The sequence below is a fragment of the Nymphalis io genome, chromosome 20, assembly GCF_905147045.1.
Source record: "Nymphalis io chromosome 20, ilAglIoxx1.1, whole genome shotgun sequence".
NCBI classification, from domain to species: domain Eukaryota; kingdom Metazoa; phylum Arthropoda; class Insecta; order Lepidoptera; family Nymphalidae; genus Nymphalis; species Nymphalis io.
In genome coordinates, this window is record NC_065907.1 from 741,857 (window position 1) to 760,450 (window position 18,594).

Below are 18,594 nucleotides of genomic sequence, written 5' to 3' on the forward strand. Positions count from 1 at the left end.
GAATATTGGGGTAGCCATTCGTTAAATATGTACTCAGTGGTTCTAAATTGTTGTGTTGGCAACATTGGGCTTTCAACTTTTAAGTACACAATTAAAAATGTCTCGAAAGAAAATGTTACATTTTTTTAATGGTCCTCTTCATGACGCGAATATAAAATATTACCTAACGATACATATATACTCATACAAAAAAGCTGAAGAGTTTGTTTGTTTGAACGCGCTAATCTTTGAAACTAATTACTATTCAGATAGAAAATGTTTGCTTTTGATTGCCCGATTATTATAGAAAGGTTATAAGCTATTTAACATCACAATACTGTCCACGAAGACGGAGCAGGAACGTTCAACGCGGGTGAAAACACGCTAAACAGCTAGTTCATTTTATAAAAACTTGCGATACTATATGAGTTTTTTTTTTAATATAAGAACAATCTCCTTTTTTTCAAATCATCGTCTTATTCAAAAAAGCCCCGTCTCTTGTTAAATTATCACAATATATCGTATTTGTACCGTCATAATATATAGTTTAATGTTCCCGCCATCAAATACTTTAAGAGCCACTGACGTACTTTGCTAAATCGCTTCCCAACATATTCTGTTCCTGCACCTTGTTATTGTTAATTACAATAGCCGACCCATCCGTTATACTGCAATATTACATCGCGAAGTACAGCTATTTCACCTAATACATACATATATGACCTAAAATCCGTTCTATGCATTCCGTCCGAGTCTAATATTATATATATTTTAAATAATTTTCATATTTCGTTTGTAAATGAGGATGTTAATTAAAATGTTTGAATAATTTTCGTATCGTAATTATAAATTTAGCGATTAGTAGTAATAATAAAATACAGCGAGATCGGTATGGTTTGCTTTCAATGTACATGATGGGAGGCTTTCGTCCACCAGTGGACGGAGATAAGCTGAGAGTACTGTGAAGATGCAAATGCGTCTATATAGCCCATCAATTTTTTAATCTTGTGGCTCTGAATGAACCTTAGGAACTAAGATATTATGTCTACTGTGCCTTACACTGACTCACTCACCCTTTGAACCGGAACACAACAATACTAATTGCTGATGCTTGGCAATAGAATATATGATGAGGATCTCCTTATAGGAGCCAGTGTACCAACAGGTACATAACATATTAGGTCCCAAGATTGGTGGCGCATTAACAACGTAAGTGATTGATAATTTTATAAAGTACAAAATCAATGGGCAGAATTGACAACTAAACTTTAGGTAGCAAATTATGGTACCTATGATCCGTATATGAAATAAATTTGTTAAAAAAAAAAAGATAATTTTGACCATGACTGTTACATGACGCACGTCTTCTCACGAAAACTCAACTCCAAAACAAAACAACGTGACGACAACCGCGAGTTACGAAACAAAACTTTCTAATGAGCAAACGGATTTAGAGGAATTTTACGAAACGAGAGTTCACGATCACAAGAACCAATGCCACATAAGGTTTGCATAATATATAACGTATTTACGTAAGAATTATTTACCTTTTTTAGTATTTATTGTTTTTTTTAACAGCCTGTGAAGATCCCACTGCTGGGCTAAAGACCTCCCCTCCTTTTTTGAGGAGAAGGTTTGGAGCTTATTCCACCACGCTCCTCCAGTGCGGGTTGATGGAATACACATATGGCAGAATTTCAGTGAAATTATACACATGCAGGTTTTCTCACGATGTTTTCCTTCACAGTATAGCACGAGATGAATTAAAATCATTTAGTATTTAAAAATAAAAATCATGACTGGTTGGAATGGTAAAAGCTAGTAAATAGCTTTTAACGTTGATAAATTACACTAATAATTTTTACTTAGGTACTGACCCAAGACTTACAAATTCAATGATACGCAAATCTTACATTGTCATGAAGATTGCGTTGACCAGCCGTGACGAAGACACACGCTTTAATTTTGCTTGCAATGAATTCATGATTACTTTTCAAGTTTAAATAATCATTCGTATTAGTTGGTCGAAATCGAAACTAACAGGACGTTTATTCTTACATATATAATATTAATAATGTCTTACATATCAATTAAGTTTCCACATATCTCAAGTATGATAAAAGCTGAACGAAAATTTATTAAAAGTAAAAAGTTATGAGAGTAGGGAAAATGTAAATATTGAAGATATAACTTTAAATACGTAAGAACACCAATTTCCTACAGTTTACGATACGATTGATTCAATAAATATACACTAGAAAAAATGCTTATAAGTTAAAATGACTATGTATACATTTCATTTAAAAGAAATAATTACTATTTGAGTTTAAATGTCGAAATGACGCAAATATTGAAATGAAATTGACATATTATATTTACATCCAATTAAAGTACACTTAACATTTTCAAAGAGAAATTTGCGAACACATAAACATTCTAACACGATATAACATAAAATGAAATTATACATTATTTGTTACAAAGCGAGTTTCTTATACATAACACTCTACCTATTTAATCTCTAAATGTAAATAGGCAAAGAATAAAGTACTATGAAGTACCTTTTAATCCTCAGTTTCTCAACAGATTTGTCTTATTTTTTATTTGGCAGCTATTGTCGAGCTTTAGTGTATTAAAATTAAAATTGAAGTTGAAAAAAAAAGAAAACATACAGGGGCGAGGGGTCAAGTGCTTGGTAAAAATAGCCTATGTCCGTACTTGGTTTTCAAAATTGCTACGTATCAAATTTCGTCAAAATTAGTTCAGTTGTTTAGCCGTGAAAACAGACAGAGCTACTTTCGCATTTATAATATTAAAATAGATTTACAGTTTTCACTGCAAATCCGCCTATAATATTTAAATACTACACCAAACAAAAACGCTGCATTCCAATTTGCATAAAGAACGTATACTTTTTTTAATTCGGTAACAATGTACCATGGTTTTTGTGCAACCGGTTCCTTACGACCTCACATATACAAATGCGTTCCTTAACCCCACAAAAGAGGTTATATAACAAACCCGATAACGTATCAAAAGCTTTACTATGTTGTGATCATTTTAATTGCTTTTGACATATATTAACTTATGCGCAATGGGTGTAACATTTTAAGTAATGTAGTAGTTTTTATAAAAAGTAATAATAATAGTAAAAACAATAAGTTTTTTTTTTTATAGAATAGGAAGGCGGACGAGCATATGGGCCACCTGATGGTAAGTGGTCACCAACGCTCTTAGACATTGGCATTGTAAGAAATGTCAACCATCGCTTACATATCCAATGCGCCACCAACCTTGGGAACTAAGATTTTATGTCCCTTGTGCCTGTAATTACACTGGCTCACTCACCCTTCAAACCGGAACACAACAATATCAAGTATTGCTGTTTTGCGGTAGAATATCTGATGAGTGGGTGGTACCTACCCAGACGAGCTTGCACAAAGCCCTACCATCAGTAGCAATAAGTGTAATATTTCTATATTGGATAAAGGACTTTGAGTTATTTTTCATTCAAACTGTATTGTAAGAAAAACGTCGAACCTCACTATACAAATGTATTTATTTATTTATAATAACAAAATATTAATATTTATTTTTATTCTTGGCACAGCAGCCTTGTCGGCTTACTTGGGTGCTGAGTCAATATGCGACTGCGATATATATATGCATATATATTATATACATAACATATAATAATATTCGATTCACTGGGTAGTAGGGCTTTGTACAATCCTGTCTGGATAGGTACCATCTCATCACATCATTCTACCACCAAACAGCAAAACTTAATATTGTTTTATTGCGATTTAAGGGTGAGCCAGTGTAATTGCAGGCACAATGGAATAACATCTTTCTCATTAATATTTCTAACAATGCCAATGTCAATGGGCGGTGATGACTACTTATAATTAAGTAGCTCAATTGCCAATCTTTCTACCTAATTTAAATAAATAATCTTAATGCTATAAACATAATATTTCATGGACCAACAGCTTCAGATCAAGTTTGAATGCATTTGGGATGATTACATTCGAGTATAAGCATATGGATTCTTATCAGTTATATTTTATGTTATTTAAAGCTGTTTTTTATTTACTGAACATTTTTATCTCTAACTAGTTTTTGTCCCTTGCTTTGCCCATATTAGGGAGGGGGCATGAGTTAGGTATAAAAAAGTCTATGTCCTTCCTTTGAGTTCAAACTTGCGTCCTACCAAATTTCATCAAAATCAGTTCAGCGGCTTAACCGTGAAAGCGTAACCGACAGACTCAAACTCAATTTCGCATTTACAATAATACCAGGATATTATTGTAATAGACATGATTCACACACGGCCATCTGATCCCAAAATAAGTAGAGCTTGTACTATGGAAACCAGACAACTGATATACTATGTATACTACTTTTCTTTTGTAAATACATACTTATGTAGATAATGACACCCAGACTCAGAACAAACAGACATGTTCATGCACACAAATGACTGTCATGGGTAGGAATCGAACCCACAACCGGCTCGTCAGATAATATTACAGACAATATCAGTATATTTTAATTTACTTAATGCTTTGAAATTGATATCAACGAAACTTTATCTTTATACATTACCGCTTATGTTTCAAATCTCCACAAACGGAAAATTGTCAAACCTGCCGTCGCCTTATAACATATAGATTAAAGGTACATCTACTTGTGGTAGGGCTTTGTGCAAGTTCGTCTGGGTAGGTACCACCCACTCATCAGATATTCTACCGCAAAGCAGCAGTACTTGGTATTGTTATGTTCAGTTTTGAAGGGTGAGTGAACCAGTGCAATTACAGGCACAAGGGACTTAACATCTTAGTTCCCAAGGTTGGTGGCGCATTGGTGATGTAAGCGATGGTTAACATTTCCTACAATGCCAATGTCTACGGGCGTTGGTGACCCATCAGATGGCCCATATGCTCGTCCGACTTCCTATTCTATAAAAAAAAATGTTTTTAATTTAGCAATTATATTAAACGAAATAATAAAATATATACTAGCACGTAATATCTCGCTTGTGTTGCAAATTTTAAATCGTACATTCGTTATCATTTCCAGTATTTGATGTATTAAATAAACATAAAAAAAAAAATTATTTTCTTGTTTTTTTTATTCAACTGGTCTTGCCAAACGCCCTTTACCAAAGTTTGTCACTACCTATATGCCTTTACAAAGCATTTTTCCTTATTTTCTGTTTTGATACTCTGATTTGATCGCATATGTAAATATATATAATTTAATATTAGTAAGTAACAGCCTGTTAATGTCCCACTGCTGGGCTAAGGCCTCCTCTCCCTTTTGAGGAGAAGGTTTGGAGCTTATTCCACCACGCTGCTCCAATGCGGGTTGGTAGAATACACATGTGGCATAATTTCAATGAAATTAGACACATGCAGGTTTCCTCACGATGTTTTCCTTCACCGTCAATCACGAGATGAATTATAAACAAAAATTAAGTACATGAAAATTCAGTGGTGCTTGCCCGGGCTTGAACCCACGATCATTGGTTAAGATTCACGCGTTCTAACCACTGGGCCATCTCGGCTTATATATGCTCGGATATTATATGCTAGTATATAATATATTTTTATTATTATTTCGTTTAATATAATTCCATTTAATATAATTATAGGTACATGAAAATATATAATATAAAAGTTAACACGCCAATATTACGGTTTCAAGCAGCGCTGAATTTTCTACAGATGGTGTTGTATCATTATCATATTTTTTTGTATGATCATCGATAAATAACGTATTATCGACATGTAAATTGCATGTTCAATGTTTTTTCAAATATGGTGACATTTTATATCTCATTTATATCCAGATAATACAAACCAGGCCGCGATTGTTCTTTGAAACTATCTCTTCGCACTTGAAACGTCTGCTTTTTCTTTTGCCTATTCTTTTTTTGTTTATTAATTTTTGTAATAATCCTAAGCGGATGCCTTTCGGTGAAAAGAGATATAAATAAAACAAAAATAAGTACTTATAATGCCATCTGTTTTCACTTTCAACCGAAACTTTTTTGTAATTAGACAAAAATGAGTGTTTTTAATACATTTACTTGCCAAACATTATGCAGAACTTTTTTCTTTATTTAGTAAAAGTTATGTTATATTAGAATAAATAACCTGTTTAGATTTAAGTAAGTAGTTTAAGTACCTACTTTGAGATTGGGTACGTGGAAATAATCAAACACGGTTGGATGAATGAGTTACGATAATTTATTTAAAAAAAATAATAAAAGTTATTTTTACCATAAACTAGCGAAGACTTTTTTTTTCAACATAAACACACATCGTTGATACATCTTGTTTTAATTGGCATCACATCTTGAAAATATATAAATAAATAAAAGACCGATAATTTCTCATTAAAGAACTGTCAAATTTTACTTAATGTAATAGATTGCCAGTAAAATATTGCCATACTTTATTATTACTAATTAAAAAAAAAACTATTTTCGCATTTTAATAATAAGCTACGAACTATGACAATATTCTTTCTGTTTTATTATTTCTAATGATTATTTAATGTTAACAAAACAGCTACGGTCATAGCCTCTTTACTTTTATTGTCGTTATAACAGGAGTGAAGACTACAAAAGGAGCTAACTAGTGTCGGAAAGTGCTCTGTACACAATAAACATGCAACAACGCTTTCGAGTCCATTGTAATAGTAATAAGGTCACTCATGTAGCATATACATAGCAATAAGTTGAAACATCTTTAAAGAGCATACATTCTTATAGTATATTCGTGTCGTCCGGGTTGTACAATTAGACCAATAATGACTTTTATAGGAAAAAAATGTATATCTTGGGTTACATTATTGCAATTTTTGTAGGGGTTCCCAATTTTTAATGAAAATAAAATAAATATACGCCGAGGAAAAGTTATCGTTGGTTCTTACCGGCGGGTAAAGGTGAGGTAGTTAAAATCCAAAAATCTAAAATAAGTTATTTATTTATTATCAATTTTGATTACAAATGTTATATTACATTTTTTTTTAAATGACATAGGTTCGATAAGTCTTACATTCAAAACATTAATTATATGAATCATCGAAGTGCGTGAAAATTTTCCCAAAAGATGAGGACATTACCAACGTTAGATATTAGATTTATAGTTTTTTTTTTTTTATCAACATAATATTTATTTATCAACATTTAAATAATATAAATGTATTCACTACATTTTTTTATCAAATTTATTTAATTACTTAGGCACGTTGGTTAAAAATTAATAAGTTATTACTTCCTACGAAGTACAATGATAATAAATTATACGAGTACATTATTGATACTATTCTATGTGAGTTAATGAATCTATACTGAAGACCGACCCATACTGAATGTATTAATGTTATATTATTGAAGGCATATTCATAATTCCCTAATAAACAGATTCCTTATAATTGTTTTACTTTTCAGGTATTTTGTTCCTAACGTCACAAGTAAGATGCCAGTATCAAGCAGTCCACCCGGGTAGGTATGCATCAATAACTTTACCCAACATATCTACTTCATAATTAAGATTTAACAACTTATTAAAAACATCCTTATATTTCAGTATCCTTCATACAATCTCCGGGACCACCGATGAGCTCATATCTTCAATCGGGTCATCCACCTTGGCATCAGTTTTCTTCTCCAAGGAAAAGATCACCTGACATCCAAACTTATTACAATGGGGCTCACAATCAACCACATTCATATAACCAAAACCCCTTTCAAATGCAAGGAACACAAAATTTTCAAGATTTTCCTCAAACATACAACAGCCGATCATCATCAGCTGATCTAACCAACTCGGAAACAAGGGGAAACGTAAACGACGGCAGGCTGCTATCAGAATCAGCATTTACCAGAATATCTGAAACTCTCGGGGCGTTTAATACAGTAGGCCACTACATTATTGATATGGTGAATGAAAATGAAAGAAACGAAACTAACCCTAACCTAAAACAGCTCCCACAGGCCCTTTATACAATCAGTAAAAATTTTCTTGGGAGAAACGTTACAGATAAAATTGCGCCAATAGTAAAAAAAGCGTTACCTAAAGTTTTACCAGATGCACCAATAACAAGAATAGCAACAGCAGACGTTAAACCGAATGATAGCAAATCATGTACAACTCCAGAAGGAGAACAGGGTGTGTGCGAAGATTTGAGCAACTGTCCACAGTTACTTTTAAATCTTGTAAGTCTTCGTGAATCGTTATGTTTCAAAGATCTCTTCGTTCCTGGCGTATGTTGTCCGAAAGATGCCGTAGTTCCTTCAACACAAGCAATAGAGAAACCAGTATTAAGTACAACAAGTAAACCCACATACTTAGTGCCAGTGACTCAGCGACCGACACAAAAACCCATAACTACTAGAAAGCCCTCAGCAATACTTGTGTTGACGACTAAGAAACCAAAACCACAAACAACTACCACTGCTAGACCAGCAACGACATATTCAACTGTCTATACAACACGAGCTCCATCGACGACAAGCTATTACACTGTTACATCTCCAATCATCGCCAATTTCTCGAACATTGTGGATATTAACGGTAATTATTAACTGGTATCACTATTTTGAAATTAAAAAAAAATATTGACTCATTTCTAAATTTGAAAACCAGGAACTTTATACAATCCAAACATTAAACGATCATTGAAAATGACCATTGGTGATGATAAATGGATTATAATTCATTTTAGATTGTGGTCAGAGGGAAGACGAAGGTGGACGTATTGTCGGCGGCACGGAAGCCAAGCCCGGCGCTTGGCCGTGGATGGCTGCCATATATCTGCATGGGAACAAACGTCGTGAATTCTGGTGTGGTGGCACCCTGGTTGGACCGAAGCATGTGTTAACCGCTGCACATTGTACAAGAGATTCCAAACAGAGACCGTAAGTCAAGCTGTCATTAATAATGTTGACCTAGATTTCGCCCGCGGATCCGCTCGTGCAATATAGGTTGAGGACGATTTGTAGTCCTTCCCCCAAGGAAGGCTAAATCCATATCAAATTTCATCAAAATCAGTGGTTTAGCCGTGAAAGCATAACTGACATACAGAGTTACTTTCCCATTTATAATATTAGTATTAAGTTTCAAGCTTCGATAGTAAATATACGATTATATTTACTCAAATATAATATGTATATTACTACAAACAATTCTCTTTAATAATGATCCTTATTCCCAGTTTCCCAGCCCGACAGTTCAGTGTACGTCTGGGTGACGTAGACTTATCACGTGACGATGAACCTTCGCGGCCAGTGACGCTGCGTGTGACGGCAGTGCGCGCGCACGAACAGTTCTCGAGAGTCGGCTACTATAATGACATCGCTGTTCTCGTGCTAGGTGGTATGTTGACTCGACAATATATTAAAAAGTAAACCCAACTCATATTGTAAAGCTGGCCTTAATCATAACTCATCCTCTGGGTGTACCGTGTTATTTATTATATTTTTAATATATACCAAGGTACACACTTACCATTGATAATTGTTAAATTATAACTAGCATATGCCTTTACATTTTTCCGTAATTGACTGTTAGACTTAAAGTTATGTACATCATGATAATTATGCTACATTCTTATGGAATCTTTCCCATTACAAGCTAATCTGTTAATTATTGCAGAAAACGTTCAAAAATCGAAGTACGTGATACCGATCTGCCTGCCACGTGGCGAGCTCGCCCGTGAGCAGTTTGCACGCTCTGTGGCTACGGTTGTAGGCTGGGGCACTACCCGCTATGGTGGCACAGAGAGCTCGCGGCAACTAGAGGCCCGTTTGCCCGTCTGGAAAAACGAAGACTGTGACCGTGCTTACTTTCAGCCCATCACAGATACCTTCCTCTGCGCCGGCTATCCACGGGGTGGAGTTGACGCGTGTCAGGTAATCGCGATTGTCGTTAATAATTTATAGCTGTCATAATGAGGAACGGTTTATGCATTCTCATCTAAAGTAAAAGCAGTTTAATGTCAAATAAACTGTTTAATCTGTATTGCTTTCTCTAATTTAGATAATACTGTCTCACTTATTAAGTGATTAGATCCCCAGATCCAAGGTTCTTGAAAATAATGCAAATGTTTTATTTTATTTAGTCATGTTTGTATTATATTCTACATTTAATATTTATCTAATTTCCAGGGTGATTCCGGCGGTCCGCTCATGCTTCAAGCTAACGGCCGTTGGACCCAAATCGGTGTGGTGTCCTTCGGTAACAAGTGTGGAGAACCCGGCTATCCCGGCGTTTACACCAGAGTTACACATTACTTGAACTGGCTGCAGCAGAACATAATATAAGATTGTCTTATGATATCCAATTTTGTATCGATATAATCCGAAATTAATTTCTTCCACAAATATCAAAATTTATGACTCGATCTAGTCTGTTCAATTGCTATTGTCCAATAAAATAATGATATAAATTGTAGATAATATATCTTAAGTGATATATTATGAAATTAAATTACGTAATATATTTAATTTCTTAACAAAACATGTTTTCAAATTTGAATATATTAATTATTCCTATCATATCATATTTTTGAGTAAACACTAAGAAAGCTCCAGCTAAAAGAACTACTACTACTACTCCAGCTAAAAGAAAACACTAGCTGTCAACCTGTCAAAACATCGATATGACATAACCTGTCTTAAAAATGAATGAAAATAAATGAATAAACTAATAAGTAATTTGAAAAGTAATCTACTTGTTGCAATCCAAAATTCAAATCAGGCTTAGTAGAATATCGTATTTTGTAATTCGTTACGTAAAGTATAGGCTGAATACAACTGTAAAATATGTATGATTAAATCTTAAAAAATATAGTCATCTACATTTTTGGGATTATATCGATTCGACTATTTAACCTGTGGACGCAGCATTAATATTAATTTTTCGAAAGAAAACTACAGCTCACTAATAATATTGGTATTATTCCAATTTTCGTATCATGACAATCATGAAACTATTTTAAGTATTTAACTTTACATATATTTTAACCTAAGGATATTTATAATAATTGTTGCGAATGATATAAATATTTTTTTTAATTCGTAGATTTAAAAAATAAACTGCCTTCATTTCCTGATTGCATGAAACTTAAAACGAGCGCATAGAAATTGTTATAGCAACTAATTACAAATGTTAGTCGCCCATGACGTTTGTGCCATTATCAATCGTCGCTAAAGTGAAAATCTCGTGATTGCATAGAAAATAAATTTAAACTTTACAGTTGAAGACAAAACCTGTCAGATGAAATAAAATTATATGAAACCGAAGTCGGAATAAAGCAGTGGTTCATTGACGTTTCCCGAAGCTCTAGTTATAATCAATAAAATGCATTGACATGACAGAACTATGCACGCTCCTTCTAAGTCTAATTCCAAAATAAATTTTCAACACAATTAAATTTACCTTTTGTAAGACACAAAAGAACATACAATAAGATTTTATGTGGGTGATTAAATAATAACTTTGTAACCCAATTAGTTCACCATAACATTAATTATCATTAGATTATTTTGAATAATAAGTCAATACGATGATTTGCAAATATGTAACATTAAGGTATATGATCAAATAAGTAAATAAAATATTCAATTGTTATTTATAGTTTTATTATTATCCTAATATAACATAACAACCTAATTAATTATTAACTTAAAAAATCCTAGATAATGTAATATAATTCGGAGCAGAGTGCACTATATACACGAAAATTTTATATTTTACCCGTATAGCCTTCCTCGTATAGATCGTGAATACACGATCTCATTTTTTATGTTGAATATATGTACATATATATAACGACCGGCAATTTCAATTTTTTTTTTCATTGTCATTAATATAAATTAATTACCAATTATTATAGAATAGACTAGTTCATCTTATAACATTTTTAAATAATAATCTTCTGTAGCCCAAACTTTTATTAATAGCGGCAGCATTACCTCAAACGATAATGCCGTAAGACATTTTACTGTAAAAATCATCGGTAAATAGTCTTATTTTTAACCGCAAAAGCCGCAAAGCTTCGTCTACTCGCCAATTCGTTAATATCCCCCATATTAGCGTAGCGTAGCAGCAGACAACTGAGAGTCAAAGTAATAATAATTATATAAAAATAGTAAATAAGTTATGCAAAAAAACAAAAGAAGGTAATTATAGTATAATGTACTATTGTGTAGGGGCCTAGGGGTTGTAGTGTTTGACCACTGGGACAGGTTTCACTCTACTTTACTATGTCGTCTGCGCGCTCCTCTACGCTTGCAATTACTTTTATTCCGAACCACTGTTAAATTTAATCAATAATATCAATCAATAAACCGGTGTCATAAGCAGGTATTAAGAATATTATATTAATATATTTTAAATAAAATAAATATTTATTTTATTGGCAGGCGTTTTATCAATTTTATTAGTAATCATTTTAAAACAGTATTTCTAAACGTTTCAGTCAAATTGCTGTCAATTTGACTTAACATTTTACGATGACAAAATGTATAGCGAGCGAAAATGACGTTAAAGAGAAAAATAAAGATTATTCGAAGAATGTTGTAAAAGTGACTTGGTGTTCCTAATATTCACATTTATTTATTTCAATATAAGAACAGTTCATATAGAACTAAAAATAAGTGAAATAATTTTGAACATATATTTAAATAAAATTTGTAATAATGATGAAATACTCAACATCACCTACACCTTCGACAAGCTTCCCTCGGAGTACTTCTCCTCTGCCAGCTCCAGCAAATTATCAGCCAACAACGGCCAGCGCTTCTGTGAAACGATACAAATATTTGAGACGATTGTTTCAATTTAATCAAATGGATTTTGAATTTGCTGCTTGGCAAATGGTATACCTCTTCGTAGCACCACAGAAAGTATTCAGGAATTTCAACTATAGAAAACGTAAGTAACAATTAACATAAAGTTACAACTTTGTCTCATTTTACACTAAAAACAATCTTAATTCGACCCAAAAAGTGGATCGCTTAAGACTTTTTTACATTGAATACTTACCTAATAACTAAATATATACTAATCAAAATTAACAAATGGCATGCTAGATACATTTACAATATGGCATTAAAAAGGCCAATATTTAACCCGTTGATGTTAGTTTAAAATAAAAACTTTTTAAAAGAAGCTTTGGGCCAAATCTTGTGTTAACCATATAAAATTATCATAAATATTTTTACAATTTTTTATAAGAGGATAATGCCTGCTGACTGATAACTATAATTTGAAAGGTACCAAGACATAAATGAGTATTAATAAATTTTGTCCAAAACTATCCTAATATGTATACACACTGCCTTTTGTAACACTACTAGTATTACAGCATAAAAATATTATTAATTTGTATGTATTTAAATTTATAATTGGTTTTTTTATTTTATTTAACTTATATTTAATCAATTGTCATAAAATGTATTTCAAACTTTTATCCCATTATAAATATAATATAAAATATTATATAAAATATTAATTTTATAATTTCACTATTTTATTCTTATTAGTTTTTTTACAATGTTGACTTATATTTACCATACACCAACCCGCACTGGAGCAGAGTGGGACATTCACAGGCTGTTACGAAACGGCCTTATCTTTCAAGTAATTTTTGTAAAAAAGTTGGCAATTACCCAAATAATTTTAGATTAGATTTTTGGCTGATTATGTATATTTGTTGTACTACTTGTTGGTATTGACAAACAAATATATAAATTAATTAATTACATGTTTTCTTATTTCAGATACAAAGTCACAATTTGCGAGAGATGATCCTGCTTTTGTAGTGCTCCTTAGTGTATGGCTCTTTTGTAAGTTTAAACATTTATTACACCTTTATGGTGATTAAAAAAAAGGCCCCGACTGCCTCATTAGTGCACTGCCTAATTTGTAGGGCCTCATGTCTTAAGGGTCTTTGGTTCAAAGCCTAGACCTTTTTTTTTAATGCTGGAAAAACGCATTACGCGTTTTCCCCACGGGAACAGTGAGGGGGTATGTGGGGCTCGCCAGTGTCCAAGGCGCCGAGTGCGCCCCGAACATCGGAATACCCACTAAAAAACCAGCGGTACCCTTTCCGTCTTAACGAGGAGCGCCACGGGATCGCTTTCGCATGCTACCGTGGCGCTCTGATGGCCGGCCCGCCTATGCGGGCCTCCATTCTCTAGGGAGGGTTCCCAGGGTACTGTGAACCCCCCCTAGTCCCGGCGGCGCCTATTGTGGCGGGGAGAGAAGGTGCGCATAGCGCCTTTTTCTTGACCCCGGTCTTTTCTGCATGCGGCATCTTCTTCCCGCGCCCGCTCTGCAGCCTACTTCTGTGACATCACACTATCGCAGAAGGAAACCATCTCCGACCAGCACCCCTCGTTTCCGAACATCGCGTCGATGATGCTCGGCAAGGAGAGGTCTCCTCCAACAACCGCCGCCAGGGAATGCCTCTGGGGCCCCCACGCAGCACACTCCGTCAGGTTGTGATGCGCCGTCGAATGGCGCTCCACCCTCGTGGCAGGAGGGTGACACCTCCAGCCGCGCTATCTCGTTCAGGTACTTACCGAAACAGCCATGTCCGGTAAGCACCTGCGTCAGCCTGAACGAGAACGTGCCTCGTTTCCTTTTGACCCAGCGACTCAAGTGGGGACGTACCGCTTCCACTGTCGCCAGGCCCGCCGTGGGGTTCAAAGCCTTGACCTAAACCAATAATAATTTGTTGTAATTTTCTAGAAAATGTATTAAATTCATTTAATTATTGGAATGTGTACCATTTTTTTTATTGAATAGGTAGGCAGACAAGCATACGGGTCACCTGATGGTTATTGGTCACCAATGCCCATAGACATTGGCATTGTAAGAAATGTTAACCATCACTTACATCACCAATGCACCACCAACCTTGGGAACTAAGATGTTATGTCCCTCTTGCCTGTAATAATACTGGCTCACTCACCATTCAAACCGGACCACAACAATAACAAGTACTGCTGTTTTGGGGTAGAATATCTGATGAGTGGGTGGTACCTACCTAGACGAGCTTGTACAAGCTCTACCTAGTAATACTACTACTAGTAATATATGCTCTTATGGCATTTATTCTATAATTGTTAAAGTGAAATCTATGGCTGGCTGGCACAAGTAAATGCCTGTAACCAAAAAAAAAAATTAAAATGATAATATTTTTGTGTGTTTGTTTAGTGTCCTCAATCTGCTTTGCCCTCGCGATGAGTTTGAATTGGAGCCAGTTAGCACTATTCGTCCTTTTTGTAGTATTCGTTGACTTCATTGGAGCTGGAATAATTGTCTCCACCATATTTTGGTAAGTGATTAATTTGGCTATGTGAACTTAGCACCCGACTTTTGAAAACCGAATTTTTTATTTTGATTCTTATAGATATTCGTATGTAGTTGATTGTAGTATTTTTTTTTTCGTTTGTAGTAGAATCGTTTGTACTCTAAAAAAAATTGGAGGACATCGAAAAAACTCATGCCCCTTTGTCGACACTCAAAATAAATAGTTGATTCTTGAAGTGAATCGTTTGTAGTTGATTGTAGTGAAAAAAAACATCGTTTGTAGTTGAAGCAAAAAAAAAATTCTTTAAGTAAAAAAAATAATTTAATCTTTTAAACAAGTTTTTTTTCTTTCACAAAACATATACAAACGACAATGAGATACACCAAGTTACTATAAACGAAATGACCGTTACTACAAACGAATAGAAGGTACTACAAACGAAATTAACGCTTCTACAATCGAAAAGACGTTACTACAAACGAAATGATCGCTACTACGAACGAAAAATATTTTATTTAATTTTTAACACACTGTTGTATAAGTTATAGATTATTATTTATATTTTCAACAATTCGGGTATACTTAAGTTAGCAACAACTTTTTTTTGCATGTTAAGTTAGCTTATAATTGGTACATACTGTATAACTGCTTTTATATACATAATAAAAAAAGTATTACTTAGTGTATATAACGTCGGCTTCCTAATAAATAAATAAAATAACTATAAATGACAAGTGATCATTTCGTTTGTAGTAACGTCTTTTCGTTTGTAGAAGCGTTAATTTCGTTTGTAGTACCTTCTATTCGTTTGTAGTAGCGGTAATTTTGTTTGTAGTAACCACTTTTCATTTGTAGTAGCGGTCATTTCGTTTGTAGTACCTTCTATTCGTTTGTAGTACCGGTCATTTCGTTTGTAGTAACCTCTTTTCTTTTGTAGTAGCGTTAATTTCGTTTGTAGTAACTTGTTTTCGTTTGTAGTAGCGGTCATTTCGTTTGTAGTAGTGGTCATTTTGTTTGTAATAACGGTCATTTCGTTTATAGTAACTTGGTGTATCTCATTAGCGTTCGTATTTATTTTTTGAAAGAAAAAAAACTTGTTTAAAAGATTAAATTATATTTTTTTATTTAAAGATTTTTTTTTGCTTCAACTACAAACGATGTTTTTTTTCACTACAATCAACTACAAACGATTCACTTCAAGAATCAACTATTCATATTGAGTGTCGACAAAACCGGGGGATGAGTTTTTTTCTATGTCCTCCAATTTTTTTTAGAGTACAAACGATTCTACTACAAACGAAAAAAAAATTACTACAATCAACTACATACGAATATCTATAAGAATCAAAAAGAAAAAATTCGATTTTCAAAAGTGCCAAGTTCACACAGCCGATTTATTTAATGTCCAGATTATTATAAAATTGTAATTGATGGTTTCACAATGTAATTGTTAATCTGATTACATTTTCTGTATAGTACATTCACGGGTTTTACTTTAAATACAAGTATTATTTAATGATGTGTTTTACAATACTTGCCAGGTATGTAAGTAACAAGTACCTAGCCGTGGACGGCGCGGGGGGCGACGTGGAGTGGGGGTACGCGTTCGATGTTCACATAAATGCATTCTTCCCACCGCTATCCTTGCTTCATTGCTTTCAGATTTTACTTTTTAACAGTAAGTAAATATACTATAATAACCTTTACTTATATAGCCGGGATGGCCCAGTGGTTAGAACGCGTGAATCTTAACCGATGATCGTAAGTTCAAACCCGGGCGAGCGCCACTGAATTTTCATGTGCTTGATTTTGTCATGTTAATTCATCTCGTGCTTGACGGTGAAGAAAAACATCGTGAGGAAACCTGCATGTGCCTAATTTCATTGAAATTCTGCCACATGTGTATTACACCAACCGGCATTGGAGCAGCGTGGTGGAATAAACTTCTCCTCAAAAAAGAGAGGAGGCCTTAGCCCAGCAGTGGGACATTCACAGGCTGTTACTTAACCTTTTCTTGATTACCACAGGTTATAAAAGTTCGGCCTTTTAGAGAAAGCGTTCCTGACATCTGTCACCTGTCAATTGACATAAAGATATAGTTTTTTAATGCTATTGGTTGGTGACGCATTGCTGATGTACGAAATGCTTAATATTTCTTACATCGCCTATGTCTTTGGGTGATGGTGACCACTTATCATCAGGTGGTCCAATGGCCGCGTCCGCGTATCTATTTAATTAAACGAATGTCCCATGTTTCAGATCTGCTGGTTCATGGAGGTTTCCTGTCGTGCCTTGTGTCGAATTCATTTTGGCTCGCATCAATCATATATTACCTCTACATAACATTCTTAGGTTATAGCAGTAAGTACTAATTTAGCATTCATATTTACTTACACGCTCTAAAATTATTTACGATAAACATTTTCACTGTAAAAAATATTAACTATTCCTTACATTCTCATGCACAATTTTATTTTATTATATTTTTGTATCTCCATAGATGTAAAATAATAATAATAATATCCTGGGACATTTTTCACACACGGCCATCTGATCCCAAATTAAACTTGTACAAAGCTCATGCTATGGAAACCAGACAACTGATATAATACATATACTACTTTTCTTTTGTAAATACATACATATATAAATAATTACGCCCAGACTCAAGACAAACAGACATGTTCATGCACACAAATGTCTGTCCTGGGTGGGAATCGAACCCACAACCTTCGCCGTGAAAGGCAAATATCTACCAACCACGCCAACCGACTAAAATACACAAAAGTATAAAATAAAACAGATTCAGTCTGGTGGCGCATTGACCGTATAAGGAGTGGGAACTTCACAGTGTCAAAGTGACCCTTCACTATATTAAAACATTTCTCTTCCAGATTTACCAATGATCAAGAATGCTCGAGTATTCCTTTTGCCGCTACCAGCTCTAGTATTGGCTTTCTTTGGAACGTTGATCGCGAACTGGAATCTAAGTCATATGCTCATGAATTTTTACCATTATCGAGTACTTTAATGGCGCCGAATTAAAATGAAAATATTAATTATATGTAACAATCGTTTTTTTTAATTGAAAGATTTTATATAAAAAAAAAAACAAAAAGGCATTAATTATCTAAGATTTTTTTTGTCATATTAAAATTAAGTCATTATATTTTTCATTGTGTAATATCATTGTAAATAATATATCGATTAACAATAAAATGTTTAAGTTAAATGTGTTTTCTTAATTCTAAAATAATAAACGAATATATAGAAATCTAT

The 18,594-nt window shown here is 33.9% G+C and overlaps 2 protein-coding genes across 2 annotated transcripts; both read left to right on the top strand.

Annotated features, from left to right (window-relative positions):
• The first annotated feature begins 7,457 nt into the window (after nucleotides 1–7,457).
• LOC126776486 (proclotting enzyme) lies at nucleotides 7,458–10,438 on the top strand. The gene is made up of 6 exons (XM_050499050.1): nucleotides 7,458–7,495; nucleotides 7,581–8,567; nucleotides 8,719–8,911; nucleotides 9,208–9,368; nucleotides 9,648–9,904; nucleotides 10,160–10,438. The coding sequence occupies exons 2-6, from the start codon at nucleotides 7,610–7,612 to the stop codon at nucleotides 10,313–10,315; spliced, it is 1,725 nt and encodes a 574-aa protein (XP_050355007.1). The 5' UTR covers nucleotides 7,458–7,495; nucleotides 7,581–7,609; the 3' UTR covers nucleotides 10,316–10,438.
• Nucleotides 10,439–12,516: 2,078 nt separating this feature from the next.
• On the top strand, nucleotides 12,517–18,488 carry LOC126776516 (protein unc-50 homolog). Its single transcript, XM_050499108.1, has 6 exons — nucleotides 12,517–12,929; nucleotides 13,778–13,843; nucleotides 15,219–15,339; nucleotides 16,857–16,993; nucleotides 17,575–17,676; nucleotides 18,210–18,488. The coding sequence occupies exons 1-6, from the start codon at nucleotides 12,695–12,697 to the stop codon at nucleotides 18,344–18,346; spliced, it is 798 nt and encodes a 265-aa protein (XP_050355065.1). The 5' UTR covers nucleotides 12,517–12,694; the 3' UTR covers nucleotides 18,347–18,488.
• Nucleotides 18,489–18,594: the final 106 nt, after the last annotated feature.